The sequence below is a fragment of the Pezoporus flaviventris genome, unplaced genomic scaffold (assembly GCF_033815535.1).
Source record: "Pezoporus flaviventris isolate CSIRO_AGI_PZ_B2104156 unplaced genomic scaffold, CSIRO_AGI_Pfla_v1 ptg000013l, whole genome shotgun sequence".
Classification (NCBI taxonomy): domain Eukaryota; kingdom Metazoa; phylum Chordata; class Aves; order Psittaciformes; family Psittacidae; genus Pezoporus; species Pezoporus flaviventris.
In genome coordinates, this window is record NW_026892561.1 from 21161306 (window position 1) to 21184806 (window position 23501).

Genomic DNA, 23501 nt, shown 5'->3' on the forward strand with positions numbered 1-23501 from the left:
CAGAGGGCTGTGCACCTCTCCTGTGAAAACAGGCAGAGAGAGTTGGGGTTGTTCAGCCTGGAGAAGCAAACACTCCAGGAAGACCTTCTAGCAGCCTTCCAGTACCTAGAGGGGCTGACAAGAAAGCTGGAGAGGGACTATTTACAAAGGCATGTACTGATAGGACAAGGGAAAATGGCTTTAGATTGTATTGGAAATGGATTTAGATGAGGCATTAAGAAGAAATTCTTTACTCTGAGGGTGGTGAGACCCTAGAAAACAAGTTGGCCCGAAAAGTTGTGGATGCCCCATCCCTGGAAGTGTGTAAGGCCAGGCTGCATGAGGCTCTGAGCAACCTGGTCTAGTGGAAAGTGTTCAAGTCTGTGTCAAGGGGGTGGAACTAGATGATTTTTAAGGCCCCTTCCAACCCAAACCATTCTATGATTCTATGAATTTACTCTATCCTTTTATTGGCCATCCATTAGCATTTGCATCAGCTGTGGGAATCCTGTCTGCCTCACAAGTATCAACTTTTCATGTTAGCAACAGAAGTTACATAAAATGCTCCTTCAGACCCTTCAGAGAACTTCTTGCATAGTTTAAAAAAGTCTCCATTTCCAAAACTAAAAGACAAAAGATGATAAATGCCCAAAGAAAGAACAGTGAGGGTGCAGATCTCCATCATCAAGGAACATGAAAAAGCCAACCCCATGACCCATTAAATGTATTACCAATGTTGGACACCAAGTGCAAGTAATTAAAAATTGTTCACTGTCTAATGCTAGAGTCCATAAAACAGAGTGCGCCCTACTCATTTCTCTGGGACACATGGCTTGACATACAGCATGAGCATGTCCCCCGATCCAGGTGTTATTGTAAAACTCTCAGTAAAGGGTAAAAATAAAGGTACACTAACATAAGGAAATTTATGTCTCTGATACCCTAGACAATACCTAGAAGTATTACTGCCTTAAAAATAGTGTCACCTCATTGAACACACACAAAAACGCCAAGTATTTATGATGCTTCAGAGGGCAGTTGTATTACTACAGATTATTTCGGAAGGTTAAGTAATTTAAAAACCAATGAATGTCCTCAGATTTACACAATAGATGCCTACTGCATGGATTAAACTAATTAAATATTCCAAAGCTGTCAAACTAACTTCGTAGCGGGCTCAAAAAACCTTTCAAAATTTGCCAAGGAATCATGTAGTAAAATAAAAGGACAAAAGTTTAGGCACAGTGTTACAAATGTTTTAGAGAAAAAAAAAAGATGGAGATAAAAACACCACAGTGCGTTCTTTTAAAATCCATACAGAGATAGGGAATGATTTTCTTTTTAAATACTGCTAATTTTCCACAGCATTTTTTCAAGATCCAGTTGTGCGGAGCCCAGTCATAGAAACATCATTCATATTGATGTGACTGGCACTGTTAATATGATGAAATTGTTCATATTAAATGAAGTGTTACAACTCATGTATTTCTTCAAACTATGATTTTTTCTGATTTTTCTTCCATTTCCTCTCATAAAAAAAGGAACTACTTCAAAGCACTACGAAAACTGATTAACCTATTACTTACTGTATTTTTTTTAGCAATGGTTTGATTTGTAGTAGAAAGCCAAAGTGGTAATAGATGAGCTTCTGTAGTGAAGATATAATCTTCAATGTCGAAAATCATGTCTTCCTTATCAGCAAACAGCAGGTAAAGATATTTAAACATCTCAGCCAGAAAGAAAGAATCCATTCTATGGAAAAAAGTGGATGCCCTTTAGGAAGATGCCCTTTTTTCTACAACATCACCAAAACAAATAGTCATACTGCTCCACCTCTGAAGACTTCATGACTATTATTGTTGAACTTCATTCCATTAGCAGTCCTTTCAATTGGAAGAAACCATGTTTGTAGGGAAATGATTCAGCATAATCATTACAAAGCAGCATTACTGAAAAATAAAAACCTCTATATTTGTAGTATCTTGGTGGACAGTAATTAATCAATCGCTCTGAGACAAATGAAGCATTATTCAACTAAAAATATTCTTATGTAACAAGCTAAAACTACTGAAATAGTTTACAGACTATGACAAATGCATAATTTAAATGCATAATCAAACTGAAGGCAGACAGCTACTCAAAAGCCAATTAATTCTATTATATAAACAGTAAGAAGATTTTTTTTCCTCTAATCTTTTTTTATGAAAAAATTGTGAAAACTTTTACCTATCTTCATGACTTCCTGTACGAACATCCTTCATTGCAGCAAACCCACAAGGTACTCTTGCATACTTGTTCAAGTTTTCAATGAGTGTTTTTCCTACTTCTAGATAGTAAGGGTCCCCAGTAGCCTAGAAAAGAAAAACCAACAAAAATCAATCCCAAACATATAGGTGCCCTTAGACTTACTTTACAATCAGCAGCAGTCATTTTCCTAATACTAATTTATTGTTTCTGTACCTTCTCAGACACCAGTAAAGTCTAATTTATTAATATTAGTCACAACAGATACTTCTGAGACATTGAGAGACATTACTTTCTATGGATATTCAGATACGCACAAGGAAACACAGAAACACAAGACATTTAGGCACTGCTCTTCTCTGCAAGATACAAATGGTTTTAGCTCTTACTCTACAAGATCTCTTTAGGAGAGATGGGCAACACTTACGTATCTTTAAAAATATGGGCCTTTGTCACTAAACAGTTTTCTTCTAATTCTAGGCACATCAAACAAAATTCCTAGAACAATTTTTGATAACCAATACTTTCATCTTCTTTATATATAAACTGGCACCAGTATATAAACTGGAGATATGCTATTCATTCTATATTGAAATAAAATGTCAACAGAATTCTAGCTGCTAGAAAAAGTGACAAAAACTCAGACAAATGAAAATTATCTTACCTTATACAGGAAATAAGTGCTTTCAGCAAATTCAGGCCTTAAAGGATGCTGAGCCCAGTGAACTCTAAAGTCTGTTGTGAATGCCTGAAGAAGAAAAAGAAAAATTAAAACAAGAATAAAAAACAAACACAGGCTTATTTTGAATCCTACTTACTACAATAAAGTACACAACAGTGGAGGACCAAAGGCCCAACATCAGTCTCAGGAGGCTACAAGAACATTTGTCCAGTTAGTACATTTGAGTCCAAAACCTAAACCAGTGCTCTAGTCCACTTAGTATGAGTGAGATTTAAGCTTGTGTTAGTGCAGGAGTGTGGACACCACCCGGCTTCTTAATAAGTGTCCAGCAAGTGGAGTTCTGGCAAGAAGTAACAGATGAGAACTTGTGGTCTAGACCCAGAAGGCAGCACGCAGCCTCCAATCACTCCTGTCAGCACAAACACACACCTGCTGCAATTCAACTAAAGCAGTCTGTTGAAGGGCCACTGTTGAAGAAACCACTCAAGCTTTCACAAATACCATTTTTGCAAACATACCTATCACCTGACACTTCCACTGCATTAAACTGTCATTTCAGACTGACAGATGGTGAGCAGCCACTTCTAACATAAGAAATACCACAGACTAAAAGTCAGGCACCTAAAAATTTCCTAGTCTACGTGTTCACATGCACTACCAGGTGGTTCATTCTAGTGCTTAAAGTAAGTCTTTGCTAAAGGAGATGGCATAACTGGCATTTCAAAGCTCCCTTCCTAAGTACAAATCACTGAAAAACCAACCCAAAAGAGTCCTGAGAAGCCAAATCATACCACTTTAAAAGCACTCAAAAAAAATTATCCCAGTGCTTAGAGAGCATTCTTTGGTCTCAATACCCACATTAGATGAATGTGATGTTAATTAAATGTTCTCTAACAGAAATAAGCTTACACTAGGGAAAGTCAAAATTAAAACTGGAGTCAGAAGTGCTCTTGTATATTCTGGATCATCACAAAGACATACTCTTCAGCAGGTAAGCAAGCTTTTCTGTGCAGAATTAACTTGCTCAAACACTGCACTTGCAGTATCTACAGGTAAATTTGTGTACCTTCTTACAACATGCAAAATTTCAGAATGTTCTCTCAGAACAATTCAGTCTTTAGTTTCCCTCCTTAGTATGAACATGGCTGTGATCTTTAGCATTAATGCTATTATATTACTAAGCAGCTACTACATTTGCTTGTACAGGTTTTGCATACTGAAATGAGTCAAGGTCAATTTTGAAAGGCTGAAATATAAAGCTTAAGCAATTATTAACAGCAGCAGCTTCCTATGATTCTGTTAATTACAGCATAACTGAAGGAAAAATATTTCATATCCAAAACACAGTTGTCATATGTGCAGAACTGTAGCTCACATGAGAATGCTGTGGAAACGAGGCCTTTGGTCTTAGTAACAGGTATACCTACTATTTTTTTTTAAATGGCTATCTGAGACTGCTCAAATTGAGGTAAGAATCAGTTTACACAATCAAAAAATTACTACCTTACCTCCGGGAGAAAGTTATGCTTTTTTATAACCTGATACAGCATCTCATGAGTTTCAATAGCAGGTCTAATATCACCCTTCAACACCTAAAATTAAATAATAAAATTAACACTAATTCACCATGCATTCCTATATTACTCCTGTAATATTCAAAGTTAGGCATATTCACTGTGTTTATTTAAAGCTACAGACCACTTTCTACATTTCCAGCAGATATACTGAAAGGGGGTAATATTTACAGTATGTAAGCCATAGATATTCCCTTAGAGCTTTTAAAGCAAAATCAGTGACCTTATTAAGACTACTGCCTATGTAGAAAAAGGATCTCTATCATTTACAGAGATTGAAATGGGACTTTGTCTTAAATGGCACACAAACTAGAAAATCTGTCACTAGACTACTAAAAAGGTAGCTTAAGTTCAGAGTTTTTAATGACTGGTGGTGAAGGAAGCAAATCATACAGACATTCTTTTCCTGATTCTCAGCATGGCCACAATACAAATTAACTTGCATCATAGCACTGAAGTTACAGGAAAAGTCAGTACAGGAATCCTCTTTCAGTATTTCTGAAAGTCAAATTACTAAGCTTGACTCGTCAATTATATATCCAATCTATTTAATTATTTACTTGTTATTATATCATCTGTGCATGGGTTTTAAACCTTACCTGCAATCCAGGGAAGAAAGCTAGCAAAGAATCCATCCAGGTCCTAGCATTTAGCATTGGTTTATGAATATGGACATCAAGAAGAAGAGGTGGTTGGCTAATGTATCTCATTATGGCATTGTAGTGCTGACAAACATCAGAAAAATCATGAATTTGCATAATCAATACATTTTACAAAACAGATACAGATTACCAGACTATGAAATTTTATTTCAAAGGAAGGACCAATACTACACTGCCAATCATTATTGCATTTGGCAATCCACACTGATTTCTAGTGTAGTAAATACTGAAAAGCTCCACAGTATTACACATCCAATGCACATCACATTTTCCAAGTAGTATGCATACACAGAAGTATATTCAGTAGCCATGCAATAAACAAGTAACTATCACAGTTAAGGTACATTAGTTCTGGCTTAATTTTTAAGCACAAGCTAAACAAAGCTGAAATTGCTTTCTCTGGACAACAGAATTCTAAAGCAAATGTATCTCAAAAGAAGGGGAAAAGGAATTATAGAAAACGAAAGCAGCTGGACTAGATGGCTCAGAACTTTAAACCCCACTAGCTCACTTGTCAACTTACTAAATTCCAAACCTACTAGACCCCAAGACAACTGTCCTTCCTGTTTTCTGAAGCACAAGGTACAATCATGGACACAAGTGCTGAAGCAATAGGGAACAGTTAACAGACACAACAGAGGGAAAAAAAGCTCTTTTTTCTTGTTCCAGGACAGAAAGAACTTGCGCTGTGGCCTGTAACAAGTGGCCTTTATGTTGTTTTACAGCAACATTTGCAGTACTACACTCTTTAAGGTGATCTTGAAATACTGCTTCTCCTGTACTGGAAATGTGGAAAAAGGTCCAGAAGATTCCAATTTTCATTGGATGGGCTTAAAATAGCAGCTCAGGTGACAATTCACTCAAGATTAGCAAGAACTCATAGTAATAAGAACTGGCACTAGACATTCTGTGTCACAGAAATTCTGTTAAAGATCTCTTTATAAGCTTCTCCAGACTAACAGCTGACTGACAATACAACTAGTCTTAAATTTGTCTCACAGAAGGCACAAACCTGAGCAAGGTGTTAACTTACCGTGTTAAATCTTTCCAGGAAACTGTCATCTCCCAGCAAGACATAGGCTTTTAATAAATATTCATAATATGAATCTATTCCTGCTCCAACTCCACTATCTAGAAACAGCAGAAAATTAAAAGGTGCTTTTGCTTTAAATAGTTATATGGATATTTTCCCTTGGTTTCATTTTTACTTTAAAGGCTCCTTCAGCAAAAGGAAAAGCCTCCTATCACTAGAATTAAGGCACAGATGGATGCAGAGACACAATACTGTGTATCCATGGTAAAGGCTTTACAATATCAGTGCACATAATATGAAGAGACATGCACTGAAACCAGTTGTTTCACTTTCCTCATATGGAAATATTTCTACTGGCTGCCATAAACAACCACAGCCCTATTTATACTTTTCCTATGTATTCATAGTAGAATCTCTGAAAATTTATCCCAAGGCATTTCCCTCTCAGTATTAAAGTGAATCAGAGAACACTTCCTTTGCAATGAATAAAACTAGTTTTGCTGCCAAAACACCCTCCCAGAGCAAAGCCAGGCTTCGTTGTAGCAAGTTTCTCCAGTACTTAAATTATTTAAGTCCAGTTGCCTATCCCATTATTTTTAAATAGTCTGCCTGGGGCAGGAAGGTGTCAAGATTTTTTTCTTGCCCAAAACCGTTTGTGGTCACTGATTCCGAGTCAGAATATCACACACCTTTGCGGACCCAGTCTCCAGTATGGATATTAATTGTTACGCCCACTAAATTGCTGCTGCGCTGTCTTTTTTCCCAAATAAAATCAAGCGCTTTCCGGGCATATTCCTGCAACAGCAAAAAAATGCTAATTAAAGGAAATTAGAGAAACACAGATCCTAAAGACTGTTATTCTTTTGCCTATTGAAATTAAGATGCTAGGGAGTAATAAAGTGTTTCATATCTAACAATTCTGTAACTCAGTATTACACTTAGATACTATAATGTTCAGTCGACATTTTAAATAGTTACTCAGTTGCTGATTAAAAAGAATGGTGTTGACTACTCAACTATTTGCCTAAGACCATACAGTGTATGACCAAGTTAAACATCCTTCTGCATGGGTTAGTACACAAGTTACATACATTCTTTATATATACAAAATTAACTTGAAGGTAATGACCTATGCAGCAACAATGGCTTTAAATCACAAAGCACATTCATGGGATTTTAGCAGACAAATTCTACCAAAACACACAACACAGGCCCAGCTATGCATCCACTGGGTTCCATGACATAAAGTGGAATACTAGGCACATAATGAAAGGGTTTGTTGGCTTTTCTTTTTGGTATCATATCAACAAAACCATACCTGCAAGCATTTTTATTTATATTTCTGCTGAATATACCCTTAGGTGGGTCTTGCACAAGTTCAGTGGGACTATATACGTGTGGGGTTTATTTATTATTTTTTTCAAACTACATATCAAGGACCAAATATCCCACTTTTCTTCTTACTAGTCCTGATCTCTTTACCCCAAAGCTGTGCAAGCATTATCCTTTAGCTACTCTTCAGTATATTTATCTTGCTTACTTCTACATTACTGTAACTACTTTCAAACAAAATTATTTCCTGTGTTTTTTTTATTCTGTAAAATCAGATTAGCATTTCAGGAAAAAATCCCCAGCACATGACAAATATGAACACATGCAAACCTTTTGTGCAGAACACCTAAGATATGCACCCATTTCATGAACTCAAAATTGTTTGCCCAAAATTAAAGAAATGTAACAGAACACTAATGAATACCTAATCTAAAAAACAAGTTAGCATGGAAAGCAAACCTCAAATATAGATGTTCCTGTGAATCGGCTTAAAGCTGCAAACTCAAGGATCAAGGTACCTGCACAAGCTGTACAGGTATCGGTTTCTGTTCCTGTTCGTGCTTCTGGATGTCTTACACCAAATTTTAAGTTAACCTAGAGAAAAGTAGATATCATCATCTTTATTGTTATTAGCTGAAAGAATTTATACTTCTATGATAGGTCTGTAGAGCAACGACGTAACTTTTTCTAAATGCAAGAAAAAAAAAGATCACAAAGCCCCCTTCAGTTTTGCTCTGATTTACCACATACTATCAACTCAAACACGCACATAAGGTTATCCAGAAGTACCCAAAATACTCAACCCTCCAAAACAAGGACTGGCCTAAATATCTCTTGCCTGGTTCACTCACAATTTGAATAAAAGAATACCACCCTAAAAATCTAATTCTAGCTATTTATTAATCAGCAAACCAGGAACTCAGACCATCACAAGTGCTCAAAATTAATCTTGCTACTCCTGGCTCCAGAGAATACCTGCAAGATGGGCCTGCTTTTGTTGAGGGCACAACATAACCTTTGCATTCTGAAGAGGGCCCTCTGAGCAGAAGACTGTCAAAGCCTGAACATTCTGAATTAGCCATTTTCACTAGAAAAGTGCTGATTTACTAAGACTAACAAAAAGCAAAACAACAAAAATTTTGCTTACACAAGTAATCCTGTACTGCAGAAACCAAACAACTTACTCTTGGATAAGGGAGACCACTAGTGGTATTAAAAGCAGGTAAAAGCTTGTAGCCTAGTTCCTTTGCCATGTGCAGAAGTTCACCGTTGTACCACTGCATATGTTCACCTTTTTCCTTCAGCATAATTGCCACTGAATGCCCACCTAGGAGACCCCTAAACACAAGAAAAATTATCCACAATCTCAAAAGGCATATTCATCTGAACAGCAATGCAAAACTTTCCACAATTAGATGCCCATGTACATAACTGTGCTATATTCACATAGTCCTAGTTTTCAGAAATGCTGAACAGATACAACTCCCAATTACAATCAAGGTTAGCTGTCAGTATTTCAGAAGCAATTCTGTATCGTTTAGGACTCAGTCCTAAACTGCAGAGGAATCACTGTTTCCACTGACAGTCAAGAATAACCAGCACTTCTAAACTGCACATAATAGATTAAAACTAACCTGCTCTGATCCTGCATTGAGCTGCAAGTTGGACTAGAGACATCCAGAAGTCATTTCCAACCTGTAATAAGCTATTATACCAAGCATGGAAATGTTCTGTCTGTTAAATCAAGTACTGAACAGCATAATTTGTAAGACTGCTTCCATTAAATGAAAACCAATGCTACCAAAGGACACTATTTATTTATTTATTTATTTTAATTAAAAAAAAAAAAAAAAAAAAAACAACCTCTACCTGCAGCATCTAGATGGGGGTCAACTTCACTGGATTAATTCTTGCCTAACATTTTAAACCTTTCTTAGGGCAGGTGTCAAGCTATGCCAACTGACAAAGGCATAACTTTTAAATGAGGGGAAAACAAGACAGAACCATGGAATCGGAATCATAGAATGGTCTTGGTTGGAAGGGACCTTAAAGATCTTTTAATTCCAATGCCCTGCCATGAGCATGGACACCTTCCACTAGACCAGGCTGCCCACAGTTCCATCTAGCCTAGCCTTGAACACTTAAAGGGATTCACAATTTCTCTGGGCAATCTGTACCAGTCTCTCACCACCCTCACAGTAAATAATTTCTCCCTTACATCTGATTTAAATACATACAGAAAGGTATGCCTTAAGGACATGCAGCTGAAAAACACATTTTTAAGAGTTTTGAGAACACAGAAGTTACTCACCCAAGGACTCTTATGTTGGTTTCAAAGACAGATACTACTATGTCATTATCTAAATTAACATCCTTTATTACTTTTTTTACAGCCTCTTCAAACTCTTTGGTTTTATTTAACACCTGGAATAGAAATATAAGCAGGTGTTTAGGTTCAAACATAGCTAATACAATCACAATCAGGCACAGAATAACTAGTGCAATGAATTAAAAAAGAAGGCATTTAACACAGCTTAGACCAATATCCTGGTCCTGCAGGGGCATACTCTGATACAGTGCAACAGACATTGGTAGCATTGTTTTTCTCATGAGATGCATGAAAGAGAATAAAAGCTGTACACAAAGTATGAAGTCACTGAGAATGTACCTACCCAGGGATTTATTTGTTTGCTCCTTCCCTACTCTCTCACCATGACTGTAGTGTGAGAGGACTCAGTGGCCTGCAGCTACGCTAGCAGAGTGGCTGAAGGCTGGCCTGCTCTGATGCCTCCAGTTTCATAGAAGCCTCCTATCCACCAAGGAGCTACATGCTAACTCCAGTGAATTGTCCCAGCAATCTTTTTCCTCGCAACAACTTTCTCCTTGTGCCTGAAGAACAGCTCTGTATTTCCTACATATTTTTCACACCTTCTTTTTATTCAATCAGTCTTTAAGAATCTTTGTTACCCAATTTGTTGTCATTAGTACCTTTAAATTCTACAACTGTTAATCCTGCTTTAAGACAAGAAAACAATACATCACAGTATCACAGTATGCTAGAGATTGGAAGGGACCTCGAAAGATCACCTAGTCCAATCCCCCTGCCAGAGCAGGAACACCTAGATAATGTTACACAGGAATGTGTCCAGGCGGGTTTTGAATGTCTCCAGGGAAGGAGACTCCACAACCTCCCTGGGCAGCCTGTTCCAGTGTTCCGTCACCCTCACTGAGAAGAAGTTTCTTCTCAAGTTTAAGTGGAACCTCTTGTGTTCCAGTTTGTACCCATTACTCCTTGTCCTATCATTGTTTGCCACTGAGTAGAGCCTGGCTCCATCCTCGTGACACTCCCCCTTTATATATTTATATACACTAATAAGGTCACCCCTCAGTCTCCTCTTCTCCAAACTATAGAGACCCAGCTCCCTCAGTCTTTCCTCATAAGGGAGATGCTCCACTCCCTTAATCATCTTAGTTGCCCTTCGCTGGACTCTCTCCAGCAGCTCCCTGTCCTTCTTGAACTGAGGGGCTCAGAACTGGACACAATATTCCAGATGGGGTCTCACCAGGGCAGAGTAGAGGGGAAGGAGGACCTCTCTCGACCTACTAACCACCCCCCTTCTAATACACCCCAGGATGCCATTGGCCTTCTTGGCCACAAGGGCACAGTGTTGGCTCATGGTCATCCTGTCGTCCACTAGGACCCCCAGGTCCCTCTCCCCTATACTGCTCTCTAACAGGTCGTTTCCCAACCTATACTGGAACCTGGGGTTGTTCCTGCCCAGATGCAGGACTCTACACTTTCCCTTGTTATATTTCATCAAGTTACTCCCTGCTCAACTCTCCAGCCTGTCCAGGTCTCACTGGATGGCAGCACAGCCTTCTGGCGTGTCAGCCACTCCTCCCAGCTTAGTGTCATCAGGAAACTTGCTGATAGTACACTCAATTCCCTCATCTAAATCGTTGATGAATATATTAAATAATACCGGTCCCAGTACTGACCCTTGACGCACTCCACTAGTTACAGGCCTCCAACTAGATTCAGCCCCATAGACTACAACTCTCTGGCTTCCCTCCTTCAGCCAGTTCGCAGCCCACCTCACTACCTGATCATCCAGTCCGCACTTCCTCAATTTAGCTGTGAGGATGCTGTGGGAGACTGTGTCAAATGCTTTGCTGAAGTCAAGGTAGACCACATCCACCGCTCTGCCATCATCCATCCACCGTGTTATTTCCTCATAAAAGGCTAAGAGATTGGTCAAACATGATTTCCCCCTGGTGAAGCCATGTTGACTGCCCCTCATAAACCTCTTATCCTTGATATGCCTTAAGATGGTACCAAGGATAAGGTGTTCCATCACTTTTCCAGGGATGGAGGTGAGGCTGACCAGTCTATAGTTACCCGGATCCTCCTTCTTGCCCTTTTTGAAGGCTGGAGTGACATCTGCTTTCCTCCAGTCCTCAGGCACCTCTCCCGTTTCCCAAGACTTGGTAAAGATGATGGAGAGCGGTCCAGCAATGACTTCCGCCAGTTCCCTCAGCACCCGCGGGTGCATCCCATCTGGACCCATGGATTTATGGATGTCCAGATTGCTGGACATGATCGACAATAATCCATTTGAATGCCTGTTCAAGACAGGGAGGTCCAGACTCCACGTTTTCAACATCTGTGGTCCTGATTCAAAAGAGCTAATGGTCACCTCACAGCACATCATAAAAAGGGAACAGCCATCAGAGAGAGACCACTATATAATTCACGTACCAAATCAGGGCAATAAGGATTTTTGAAACAGATTTACATGTAGATGTGAATGGCCAGAAATTCCTGATTTCCAAACTCTATCTTATGATGACAAAATATGTCAAAGGGATTGAAATCTAACAAAAAGTAGTTTATTAATGATTGGAATCTTTTAGTAAGAGATGAAACACAAGAAGTTTGGCAACATTTCCTAGCTAACCTACCCAGGGTGGCATTTTTTACATGTATATTTAAGCACGCACAAATTCATCCATGAAATGTATACATACAATCTAAAACCACAAATAATTCAGTAGGTATAAAGAGGTGTTCACCTGTAAGTTAGCATGCTGCTTAAGACTATAATGGGAAGCAAACCCACATGCTTTAAGTTAAAGCCCAAGAAAAAAAAAAGATAATGAAGCATCAGTGTAATGTGAAAGAACTGGTGTAGTTTTCTTTTTTGCAACAAACTCCAAACACCACCATCACAGCACCTGGAAGTTCTTACAATCAATAGCCACTTCGAACAGACAGACAGAGATCAAAAGTGAAGAAAAATATGTATTTTTAATGTATAATTTAACAAAATAGAAATCTAAAAGTAAGTCTGAGCATCAGAAGAGAATCTTCTTGTTTTATTAATAGATTAAACTTACCACAAGAGTGTCCAATGTATCAATCAAGGTCAGTGAAAATCTATGGAACAAAATTTAAAACAGATTTACTATTGACCTGTATGTGTATAAATTAAATTGTTTTTCTTAGTAAACAATACTGTGGGAGAAACTAAACTCTTATAGACCACTAGCTACAAAAATTTTAGTTGTACACAATATATTTAATATTAAAACACCCTACTAAGTTTTCTCCCTTTGTTAGTGACCAGAATAGGAGATGACTGAAACAAGCTACGATTTATAAAGATACCTCTATGTACTGCAAATCTTTCAAATTTCTTGTAAGCAAATTAATTTTTTATTTGTAGTTTCCAGTGAAATCCAAGAAACCCAGTAGAAAGGTCCAAAGTCTTTTTCAAACCTCTTTTTTCTTTTTCAAAAAATTAAGTGTTGTCTTATTAAGTGTAATAGTAAAAATATTTAGAAAGATCAAAAATCTAAAAAATCTAAAAAACCTAAATTTCTGCAGAAACTGTTCCAGTTACCTACTTCAGAAAAAGCTGCAGTTTGGTACAATCAAACTCAGTGTTAAATTTAGTGGTGGAAGGCTAAAGAAAATGCTGTTCTTTTGTTATGAAACTTCCTACATGGGAAAGCAATGGGCAGGCTTAAAATAAATAACTACTTATTCCATAAAAAGAGGACATCAAGTCAGATCCATACTATTTGAAACAGTAATATCACAACGAGGCTTGTCCTGTTCATAAATTCTTCTCTAAAGCTGTTGTAGTGCATACAAGCTGAGTGGACCTTTAGCTGAACCTGATAAAATTGCTCCTATGTTAAGAAACACACATAATACATAGAATAGAATTTACAGAATATGATAGTACCAAAATTGAAAACTTTGGAAACAGTTACAACTGCCTACTGAAGAACAAGCGCCAAGAATTTAAGCAAGTGCCTAATGTTTGAAACCCTGTAGGCAACATATGTCTGTGCACAGAATGTAATTCAAGGTCATAGATTGTAATTTTTTTTTAATTTGTGAAGATAAAATGGCATTCCATGAGTGCTGTTCTACAAGTGAAAGAGATTAACTAGTGGCTGTGTGCAGTAGGGGAGATCAGGCATTGCATAGCTAGAGAAAGCTGGTATAATTCCGTAGCCCTCCTGGGAAACATAACTGACCTATCTTGCAGTGTCATTTTATGATTGCAAAGGCTTGCAGAGAACAGGACTGATGAGGCAACCGGATAGAAAAAGGATTATATAAGAAATCTGATAAATAATAATGTAGCTAATTATCAAAACAGAAAAAAAGCATGTATACAGAAAAATAGTACATACTATGTACTTTCACACAAATGACAGCATGCTACTATGTAAAAAAAAAAAAACAAAAAGTCCCTCATCAGCCATATCTCTTAAAATCTCCAAGGCAGCAGGCTTATATAGGAATTTCTAGAATAAGGTACTTTTGTATATAATAAAAAAAAAAAAGAACAAAATTACATGCTCAATATCATACAGTGAATTTGAAGTAGTATTTAAGACAAGGACTTCATCTTTGATTAATGCTATTCAGCTTAGGGACACCATGCAGTGATACCAATCAAAAAAGAGCAGTAGCTATTTGTTATTGAAGTATTGCTCTGTAAACATCAAACTGCACACAAACAGACAACAAAGGAATCAATCACAAACACTTAGACCAAATTAATTTTGTCTTTTGATTGTTCTATCGAACATGGTGAAAACCAAGTCTCTAAACCTACATTTTGCTGTCCAAAGAATCAGTACTTTGTACTATAAGCTATCTTAAAAGAAAAAATATTAAGAATTTCCATGTCTGAAATAATGTTTTATACTTTGGCAAAGGCCTCAGGCTACCACACACGACAATCATTTGACTAATTCTGTTTTCAGAGAGCTTTCTACTAAAAATAAAAGGCATTTTAAATACCACTTATAAGGATAACAGTTTTCTGCTCTGTGTAGCTCATAATTAACCCTTACAACCTCTACTGAGGAGTCAAATTTACTAATACCATAAATGTCAGCTCACATATGGAAGGCTTGCTACATAAAATAATGTTTTTAATCATTCTCCAAGTTCTCTTTTGATCTCATTCACTGTCAATTCTCCTTTTCTGACTAAGGTACGATTTCACATCAGTTAATATCATGGGGAAAAACAATAAAAGTAAGTATTTCTTACACAAGTAAATTTTTGGGTATGTCAACTGAACAAATAAATTTTATGGGCTGCAAATTGTACTTAGATTTATAAATGCTTACAAGAGACAGTAACCATTGCAAATACTAACTTTCCCAAGGCATCATCCACATCCCCTCGACTTGGTTCCTGACCCCGTACTCGTCCACGGCAAGTTAAAGGCATGAGTTCATCAGCTGGATACGCATGCTCCTGTAGGGAAACAAAACAATGGAATAAGTTAAAACTGTTATAGCCATTTCAGCAACTCTTTAGAGCCCGTTAAAAGGAAGCCAAATTGTGCCATACTTCAAAAAAACTCAATGACAACCACAGAATCTTTGAGGTGGGAAGGGACCTCTGCTGTTTATCTTGCCCAACCCCTCTACTCAAGCAAGGCCATGTAGACCCAGTTGCCTAGTACCATGTCCAGACAACTTTTGAGTATCTCTAATGATGGAAACTCCACAACCTCTTCAGGCAACCTGTGCCAGTATTCTGTCACGTTCATAGTAAAAAAGTGTTTCCTAATGTTCAGAGAAACCTTCCATGTTTCAGTTTGTGCCATTGCCTCTGGTCCTGTTATTGGGTACCTCTGAGAAAAGCCTGGCTCCATATTCTTTACACCCTCCCTTCAGGTATGTATCTAACATTCATAAAATCCCCGAGCTTTCTTTGTGCCAGGCTGAACAGTCCCATCTCTCAGCCTTTCCCCACAAGAAAGATGCTCCATCATCTTTATGGCCCTTCATTGGACTCTGTGCAGTACATCTCTCTTGCAGTGGGGAAGCCAGAACTGAACACAGGATTCCAGGTGTGGCATCACCAGTGCTGAGAAGAGGAGAAGGATCAACTCCCTTGACCTGCTGGCATTGTTTTGCCTAATGCAGCCCAGAATACCTTTAGCTGCCTTTGCTACAGAGCGTGTTGCTGGCTCATGGTCAACTTGGAGTCCACCAGGACCCCCAGGTCTTTTTCTCCTGAGATGCCTTCCAGATGGGTGCCTGGAAATTATTAAACTGTGAACAGAATAACAGGAGTTCTTTCCATCTAACCTCCCAGAGAAGTCTGGAACAACTAATGCACATACAACAAAAAAAAACCCAACAGAACAATTAACTTACATAGTTAATTGTGTGCTTTCTGCAACAAGGTGTGTATGACACTGTCTATTATGTTTTTTAGGTAGAAGTTATCATCTAAAAGAGGAATTTAAAACCTAAAACTAAATGCAGGCATTATCAAGTGGTTGGTATTTCATGGAGACAACAGTGGGAATTAGACTTTCAAGTGACTTTGGAAATATTTCCAAATGAATGTTAAGTGACTCAGGGTCACAACCAGTGACAGGTAAGAGAACTCACTTAGAAGTTAAAATAAAAATCTGTCAAATCACTACACATGGCATAACAAAGGATAACATTCACACAAAAAAAAAGCGCCTATCAAGATTGAGACTTTTACAAATTAACTTTTTTAAAGGGAGAGACACTGCTATATTTTTTTTAAAAGCAATGGTTACTTTCCATATTTCTAGAAAAAGCATTCCGCAAAGCATCCTGTATTGTAATATTACTTCTCATCAGTCAGTCAGAAATAACAGGAGTGGTACCACTGCCCAAGTTTTGCAAGTTTAAGCTACCAGCAAAATAGGACAGCAAACTAAATAGAAATGGATTTGAAATACATCATTGTGTAACAGGAGAGGCTTACTGAAAAATCTTCAGAGGCCACTGACATTAATACAGATAAATCTGAAAGATACCTAATTTCAACAAACATCCACAAAATTGCCACACCATTAGAAGCCAAAGACAAGTGATTTGGGATGGAGGTGGAGCTTCTCTCTTTTGATTACATCAGGAATCCAGCTACTGTACTGTGCCATGCTATTTTACTTTTAGTAGAGAACTAACATGTGGCAAGATAAAAAAGTTCAAATACTGAATGTCTTTACTTACAGCTTCAGTGCAAAGTCTTCCCAAACATATGCTAAAAAAAACATGCTAAAAAATAAAATCTATATTCAAACATGAAACAAAGAGGAATAGGAGGAACAATCATCTATAAATAAAAAGCTCTTACAGCAATTTCTTTTGAAAATGAAGTTTTGTTTCCCTGTTTACCACCCTCACAAGAGTTTTAGTCTTTGCATGACTCTCTTCTCCTCAAGTTTAACTACAAAAGCCAGAATCTAGATAATTTTAATATGACTCAGATGTTTCTGAATATCTGTGCAATGTATTCAGAAAAACGGTTTTAAGCAGTACAAACAAAAGCAATACCAAAATTAAGATTTCTGGGTTAAGTTATGGATAAAAGTGATAAAAATTCTGAAAAAAAAAAAAGCCTTTTAGTCTTACAAAATCATAAGGAACTAGAAGCATTTTGAAAAATAGAAGTTCTCTCTCTAGAACAGAAAAGCTACTGGGTCAAGTGATTTCCCAACTTTCAACTTTTCCCCTTTCAAGTAAGCTCAAAGGAAGGTAGCAAGACATAGAACATGATATAAATGTTTCAATAAACATACTTCTGGAAAATATTATAAAATAAAGCTCAACAAACTCTGGAATTTCTACACATTCTGACCAACAGATGATCCCATTGCCTAATGTTGGGACTGTAAAGTCAGGGTAGAACAGTACCTGATTAATGAAAAAAGACACATTGCTAATAGTGCTATAAACCAAAAAAATACCTTCTGGTCTCAAGCAACTGACATTTTCACATATTATTTGACTGTCAAGAAGAAAAGAATTCTGATTCTTACAGATATTGCCGAAGGAATGGAAAAAATAAGAAACAACCCACCACCAAAAAAGTAGCAGCTTTTTACTCAAGACTCCAGTTAACAACTGAAAATAAGACAAGGGAGTTTCTGCCTTGCATGCAAACATGAATTTTCAGACTTCTAAATATACAAGTCTAAAACACATAATAATAGAAACAGAAAATCAAAACTCTTCAGGTGGCTGTTTCAAAAGCAGCTGCAAAAATACTTCATTTTCCACCTGTCAGAATCAAGTCTGATACACTAATCTTTTTTTCAGCTTTAAACAAACAAATCATATTTCTTTGTTTGTTTAGTGCTCCAGCATACGTGGCAAGCAAATATCCTTTTGGCTTCAAAGTTTCCAGCATAGCTGAGGTCATTTTTCTCTTTCATCCAGAATTTTCTTGCTTCAGGTGTAGCAAGACGCCTACCAGTTTCCAGTTCAACACACAATGCACAGTAGAAGCACAGGTCCTTTCTACCAGGATATAATATTTTATCTAATTCTGCCAAATATGCAAGAGTTTTTCCTTCAGAATGCCACGGGAAACACAAGTCAAGTCCTTCTCATTGAACCAGGTCCCAAAAGTAACTAGTTACAAATTAGCACAAAAAGGCTGATGTTTGTTAAACTGCTAAGGTGTCAAAAGCAAGAACTAATATTAAAAAGAATAACTACACTCTCTTCAAAAATACCCTTACTCGGCTTTTTATCCATTCTAGAGTTCTATAACTCTCCTATACTACATAAACTTGTAACTCACAAGCTTTTTAAAGTATTAAACCATAATATAGAAACCAGGATTTGTAGCAAGATATTGTCAAGACACAGCAGTTTGTCCTGCAGGAACTGGTGCCACTTAAGAAAAGAGAGGTTTCTGCAACAGCCGCAAAAAATGTACAAAATGTTTGTTAATGGAAATTCAGTAAGACTCCATCTTTTATATTTATCTTATTCACATTCACAGTTTCTCTCCCCAGAAGTGTGTTACTAGTATATTTGAAAGTAATTATCATGTGAGGAAAGTCAGTCCACTCTAACTCTTTATTCTTAAACATATCTAAACCAAGCTAATGTATTTCAAGGTTGATTAGAATGCAGAATGGCTCACACATCCAGAACACAAAGATACCTGCACAGAAAATCACAACTCATACTAAAAGAAACCATAGTGAGCACGGTTCAGTCATATGACGGTCACATACTCAGAAGAGGCTATTTTGTGTAGATATGAAGCCAGATCCCCTCTTGTTCTACAAACAGTATTTGTAAAAGAGCTACCAAATTGCACCTGCTGTATCTTACTGCAAAAGGAATACTGTACATATTTTTTTTATCTACAAAGTAAGACCAGTTTCTGTTCTCCAGAATCTGATGACTACAGACAGCTCTTCCTGAGCTTCCTTTTCCTAGTATTTTTAGGAGTCCGGAATTTCAAAACAAATACTTTACCAAAATTAAAACTGTTCATAGCTTGATGTGAGATATACTGGTTTGAGAAAGATCAGGCACAGATTAACCCTAGCTACCATTCTAAAAGCCCTCATAACCTCCTTGACACTGCTCGTCCCGTAAGTAAGATTTATTCATTTATTTTCAAAGGCAGTACAAGTGCTCTTACTAATTTACCTTTGTTTCCGCCCCTACCTCCATGCTATTTCTCTAGAACATCTGGGCCATATCAAAAGGAGTGTGACCAGCTGGTCAAAGGAGGTGACTCTGCTCCTCTACTCTGCTCTTGTGAGACCCCACTTGCAGTATAGTGTACAGTTCTGGTGTACTCAACATAAAAAGGACATGGAATTGTTGGAACAAGTCCAGAGAAAGGCCGAGGATGATGAGGGGGCTGGAGCACCTCCCATATGAAGACAGGCTGAGAAAGCTGGGGCTGTTCAGCCTGGAGAAGAGAAGGCTGCGTGGAGACCTCATAGCAGCCTTCCAGTATCTGAAGGGGGGCTATAAGGAAGCTGGGGAGGGAGTCTTCATCAGGGACTGTGGCAATAGGATAAGGGGTAATGGGTTTAAACTTAAACAGGGGAAGTTTAGACTGGATATAAGGAAGTAGTTCTTTACTGTAAAGGTGGTGAGGCACTGGAATGGGTTGCCCAAGGAAGTTGTGAATGCTCCATTCCTGGCAGTGCTCAAGGCCAGGTTGGACAGAGCCTTGGGTGACATGGTCTAGTGTGAGGTATCCCTGCCCATGGCAGGGGAGTTGGAACTACATGATCTTAAGGTCCTTTCCAATCCTAACCATTCTATGATTCTATGACACTGTAGACTGCTTTCTCTCCCAAGTCAGCAAAAATAACTCTGAAAAAATTAAACCAACAAGTATTTTACTTACCATATAATTGCTATATGCATGATCAAACATTTCAAGCACTTGGTTTCTAAAAAAGAAACAAGGAAAAGCATTAGTGGTCTGCCTCACAATGGCCTTTAACTCACCATCTTAGAACTGCAAGATATATTACACTTTAATAACTGAGTATCAGTAACAGATACTCTACTAATGTACTCTACTCAAGTAAATGAAACATAGCAGAGTAATTTTTCCTAATTTGGCTACTTTTGTTCACTGTAGAAAGGACACCTAACATGAAGGTAAGTATTTGGGGATCTCTTTCAACCTCTTGTGCTTCCCCTTAAAATATTTGTAGATGTCACCCACACATTAAAACTAGAGATGGGACACATTCCATGCTCAGCAAAAAACAGCAAATAGAATTATGTTCTGCTTGTAATCACCAATACTAAAACCTACTGACATAGCATAAATTCCTGTCTGTGATTCAGAAAAGGACCATAAATTATGAGGTACACCTCTTCCTTGCATTAGAAGTCTTGGCAGGAAAATACCAAAGAAAAACCTTGAAGATACATTTATTTTACATGTTTAAAAAGCTGTCAATGTGAGAAACACTACTATATAAAAAAGCACTGGGTTTTTTTTTGAGACAGCACTACTTCCAATTGCTCCTGTTTTACTGAGAAGCCCTGAAAGGCAAAAAAGTATGCTAAATTCTAAGCTGCCAATAGCATAATTCACAATCTCTACTGACAAGATTGAACATAAAAGAGACAAAAACACTACAATTATATTCTAAATACCTGATTTAGCTCAGTGACTTGGAAATTTAAGTAGTTTTAACTCATCAAATACTTTTAAGTCATCAAAAGACCAGAGTATAAAGCTTTTTTCAGGTACTTCACAGCCTATATCCAGTCTGCAGTTCTGGTGTGCCTTTCAGCAGACAAAACCCCAGCATCTGGCACACAGGTGCCACATCCGGATGAACTAAACATACAATGCTGTTCAGTGATGCAGCACACAGAAAGCTTCTTAAAACTTTTATTTCTGTACACACAACTTACATCTACAGGGCATCGTCTGTAATAACTTCTGTGACTGTCATTAAATAAATACACAGATAACCTGCCGTTATTGAGAAACGACCCAGCTCAGTCTCTCACATACAAACTGTGGCAAGACATTATTTGCATATGCCTGGGCATGAGATGATGCAGTGACTGCAAGTTATGAACACAAAAAATTTAAAACCAACTGGTGAATGAAATTCAAACATACAAAACTTTGTACACACAAAGTACCCTGAGAATCCAAGATGGAAAAGCTCAGTAACTGTAAACATTATCAAAGTTAAATATCAACTTATAACTAGTGATTAACAACCATGAAAGTATCCAGAGTGCTTCTCCAGCAGACTTTTTGCACCACTATTCCATGCAACTGATCAGTAGATGGGAGGAGGAGGATGATGAAACTGCCCCACTAATACTCTAAGATGGTGATATGCTTGATCACATATTTGTCTAAAAAAGCCCTACTCCATGCAGTGCAATGCATTGCCACCTATATTGTCGTCTTTGTCCTTCAACTAAAAACTGTACTAAAAAAGAATCTGTACAAACACACAGGACCAAAGTAGTCTATCTTATAGTCAATCTTATATAGCAACTAGGCAAGAACACATGTAAACATTTACCTTCTTTATGACTCCCAAACATTCACTTGCTACAGAGGCATAGCCATAATTAGACCAACTGACAACAGATTTAGATTTACCTTTGATCACTTTTACCCATCATTACACGCAAACACTAGCTACAGTCTTCAAGACGGCAGCTCTCAAGCCTACGGCAGAAGAGTCTGACCCCACACACAGCAGAGGCGATAACGGGCCGTGATGACCTGACCCTAAAGACTAGCCCGGCTCTGACACACCTCAGACACCGACGGGAGACAGAAACCCCTCGTCTAGTAGAGTCCTCAGTGCGGGTAAAGAAAGGACCAGAGAAGCACTACCTGAAGAAGGATACAGCCGCACCCATCGAGCCCAACCAGCGGAGACAGAGTAGAACCCCTACCGCAACACGGCGACAGCTCCTGGCCCCGCTGGCCTTTGCCCCCGCCTATCTGGCAGCCTCGAGGACGAGCCGGCGCCACCGTCGTTCCTCAACCCCTGCTCCCAGCCCGGCCCGCCGAGGAGGCGCTCACCCCAACCGGCGCTTCTCCTCCTTGCTCATGGCCCCGGCGCCCGGGGCGGCCGCCAGAACGGAGGAGGCAGAGAGCAGGCCAAGAGCCAGGAGCTTCCACGGCCTCCTCCAGCGGGGCCCCCGATCGTCGTCTCCTCCGCCGCCGCCCCCCTGGCAGCCTGCACCTCCGCTCATGGCCGCGGCCGCCTGCCCGGTGCTGCTAGGCCTAGCTCCGGCCCATCTCGCCCGCTGCCCGCCCCTCGCGGCACGGCAGCCACAGCTCCCAGAGCCGACGCGCAGGCGGAAGGGACCGGCCCTCCACTTTCCTGTGGAAACCAAGGAAACCGCCTCACTCTGCCACTTCCGGGTCCCCCGCACGCACCGCCCCGCCGCGCCAACAGGAACGGGAACAGGAACACCGCGACGCGGGAGGGCACGCGGGCCACGTGACGGCAGCGACGTGCCGGGAGAGAGTGCGACGTAGACAAATGGAGGGGCGGGAAAAGCGGGTGCGGTGTCGGACTGCAATTCCCGGCATGCACCGGGGCGGTCGCGAGTGGGACTGCGCGCGGCGCGGCGCGGGCGGAGGGGAGAACTGGGGAGAAGAGGAGCGCCCGGTCCAGTCGGGAGCCGAGGGCTCAGCCGGGGCGCGGGGAGCGCGGCGTAACCGGCCTCCTTCACTCGGCCCCCGGCAGCCGCCCGCGTGCCTTTGGTACACCCGCCCTCTAGTGAAGTTGCCACACACAAAAACCAACCTCCCAGCGATGGAAGGGAAGAGCTTCGTTTATTTTCATGATAAGCGTTCTTACACGGATCTAAGCAAGATACAACGTGTTTCATATCCTGTCATTTAAAACCCATAAAACAGCAGTAACACTCCCCCAGCCACTCCCTTCAAGGCACCCCAGTGTTCCTAACCCTCAAACTTCCAGGCGGTGAAAGGTGATTTATTATTGTTCCTAGTTTACAAGCACAATAATTCATTATGAGTAGGTGTAGGAAATTCCAAGAACTTGACAAAAATCACTGAATGGGTGGATTATTGTACTTTTTGATCAGTGGTCCGACATAACCTTGTGGATTGCTAACTTCTAAATCGCTGTCACCTCCACCCGAGTCTATGTAAAGACAAGACTCTATCCATTTGC

At 39.2% G+C, this 23501-nt stretch overlaps 2 protein-coding genes across 3 annotated transcripts in view; both read right to left on the reverse strand.

The window, feature by feature from the left end:
• EDEM3 (ER degradation enhancing alpha-mannosidase like protein 3) overlaps positions 1 to 22814 on the reverse strand; it is a 32923-nt gene extending 10109 nt beyond the window's left edge. The window contains exons 1-14 of one of the 2 annotated variants that reach the window (XM_061452109.1): positions 22376 to 22814; positions 20201 to 20246; positions 15195 to 15295; positions 12904 to 12943; positions 9818 to 9930; positions 8691 to 8844; positions 7966 to 8100; positions 6864 to 6969; positions 6175 to 6272; positions 5079 to 5204; positions 4414 to 4497; positions 2888 to 2971; positions 2206 to 2330; positions 1566 to 1731 (exon numbers count right to left, since the gene is read on the reverse strand). In XM_061452109.1, the coding sequence (XP_061308093.1) occupies positions 1566 to 1731; positions 2206 to 2330; positions 2888 to 2971; positions 4414 to 4497; positions 5079 to 5204; positions 6175 to 6272; positions 6864 to 6969; positions 7966 to 8100; positions 8691 to 8844; positions 9818 to 9930; positions 12904 to 12943; positions 15195 to 15295; positions 20201 to 20246; positions 22376 to 22548 (1551 nt within the window). In that variant the 5' untranslated portion in view covers positions 22549 to 22814. The remainder of the gene's footprint in view (positions 1 to 1565; positions 1732 to 2205; positions 2331 to 2887; positions 2972 to 4413; positions 4498 to 5078; positions 5205 to 6174; positions 6273 to 6863; positions 6970 to 7965; positions 8101 to 8690; positions 8845 to 9817; positions 9931 to 12903; positions 12944 to 15194; positions 15296 to 20200; positions 20247 to 22375) is intronic. The other variant, XM_061452110.1, reaches the window with a different exon arrangement.
• Positions 1 to 23501, reverse strand: part of TRMT1L (tRNA methyltransferase 1 like) — a 340729-nt gene that overhangs the window by 178877 nt on the left and 138351 nt on the right. The gene's annotated exons all lie outside the window — the stretch shown is intronic.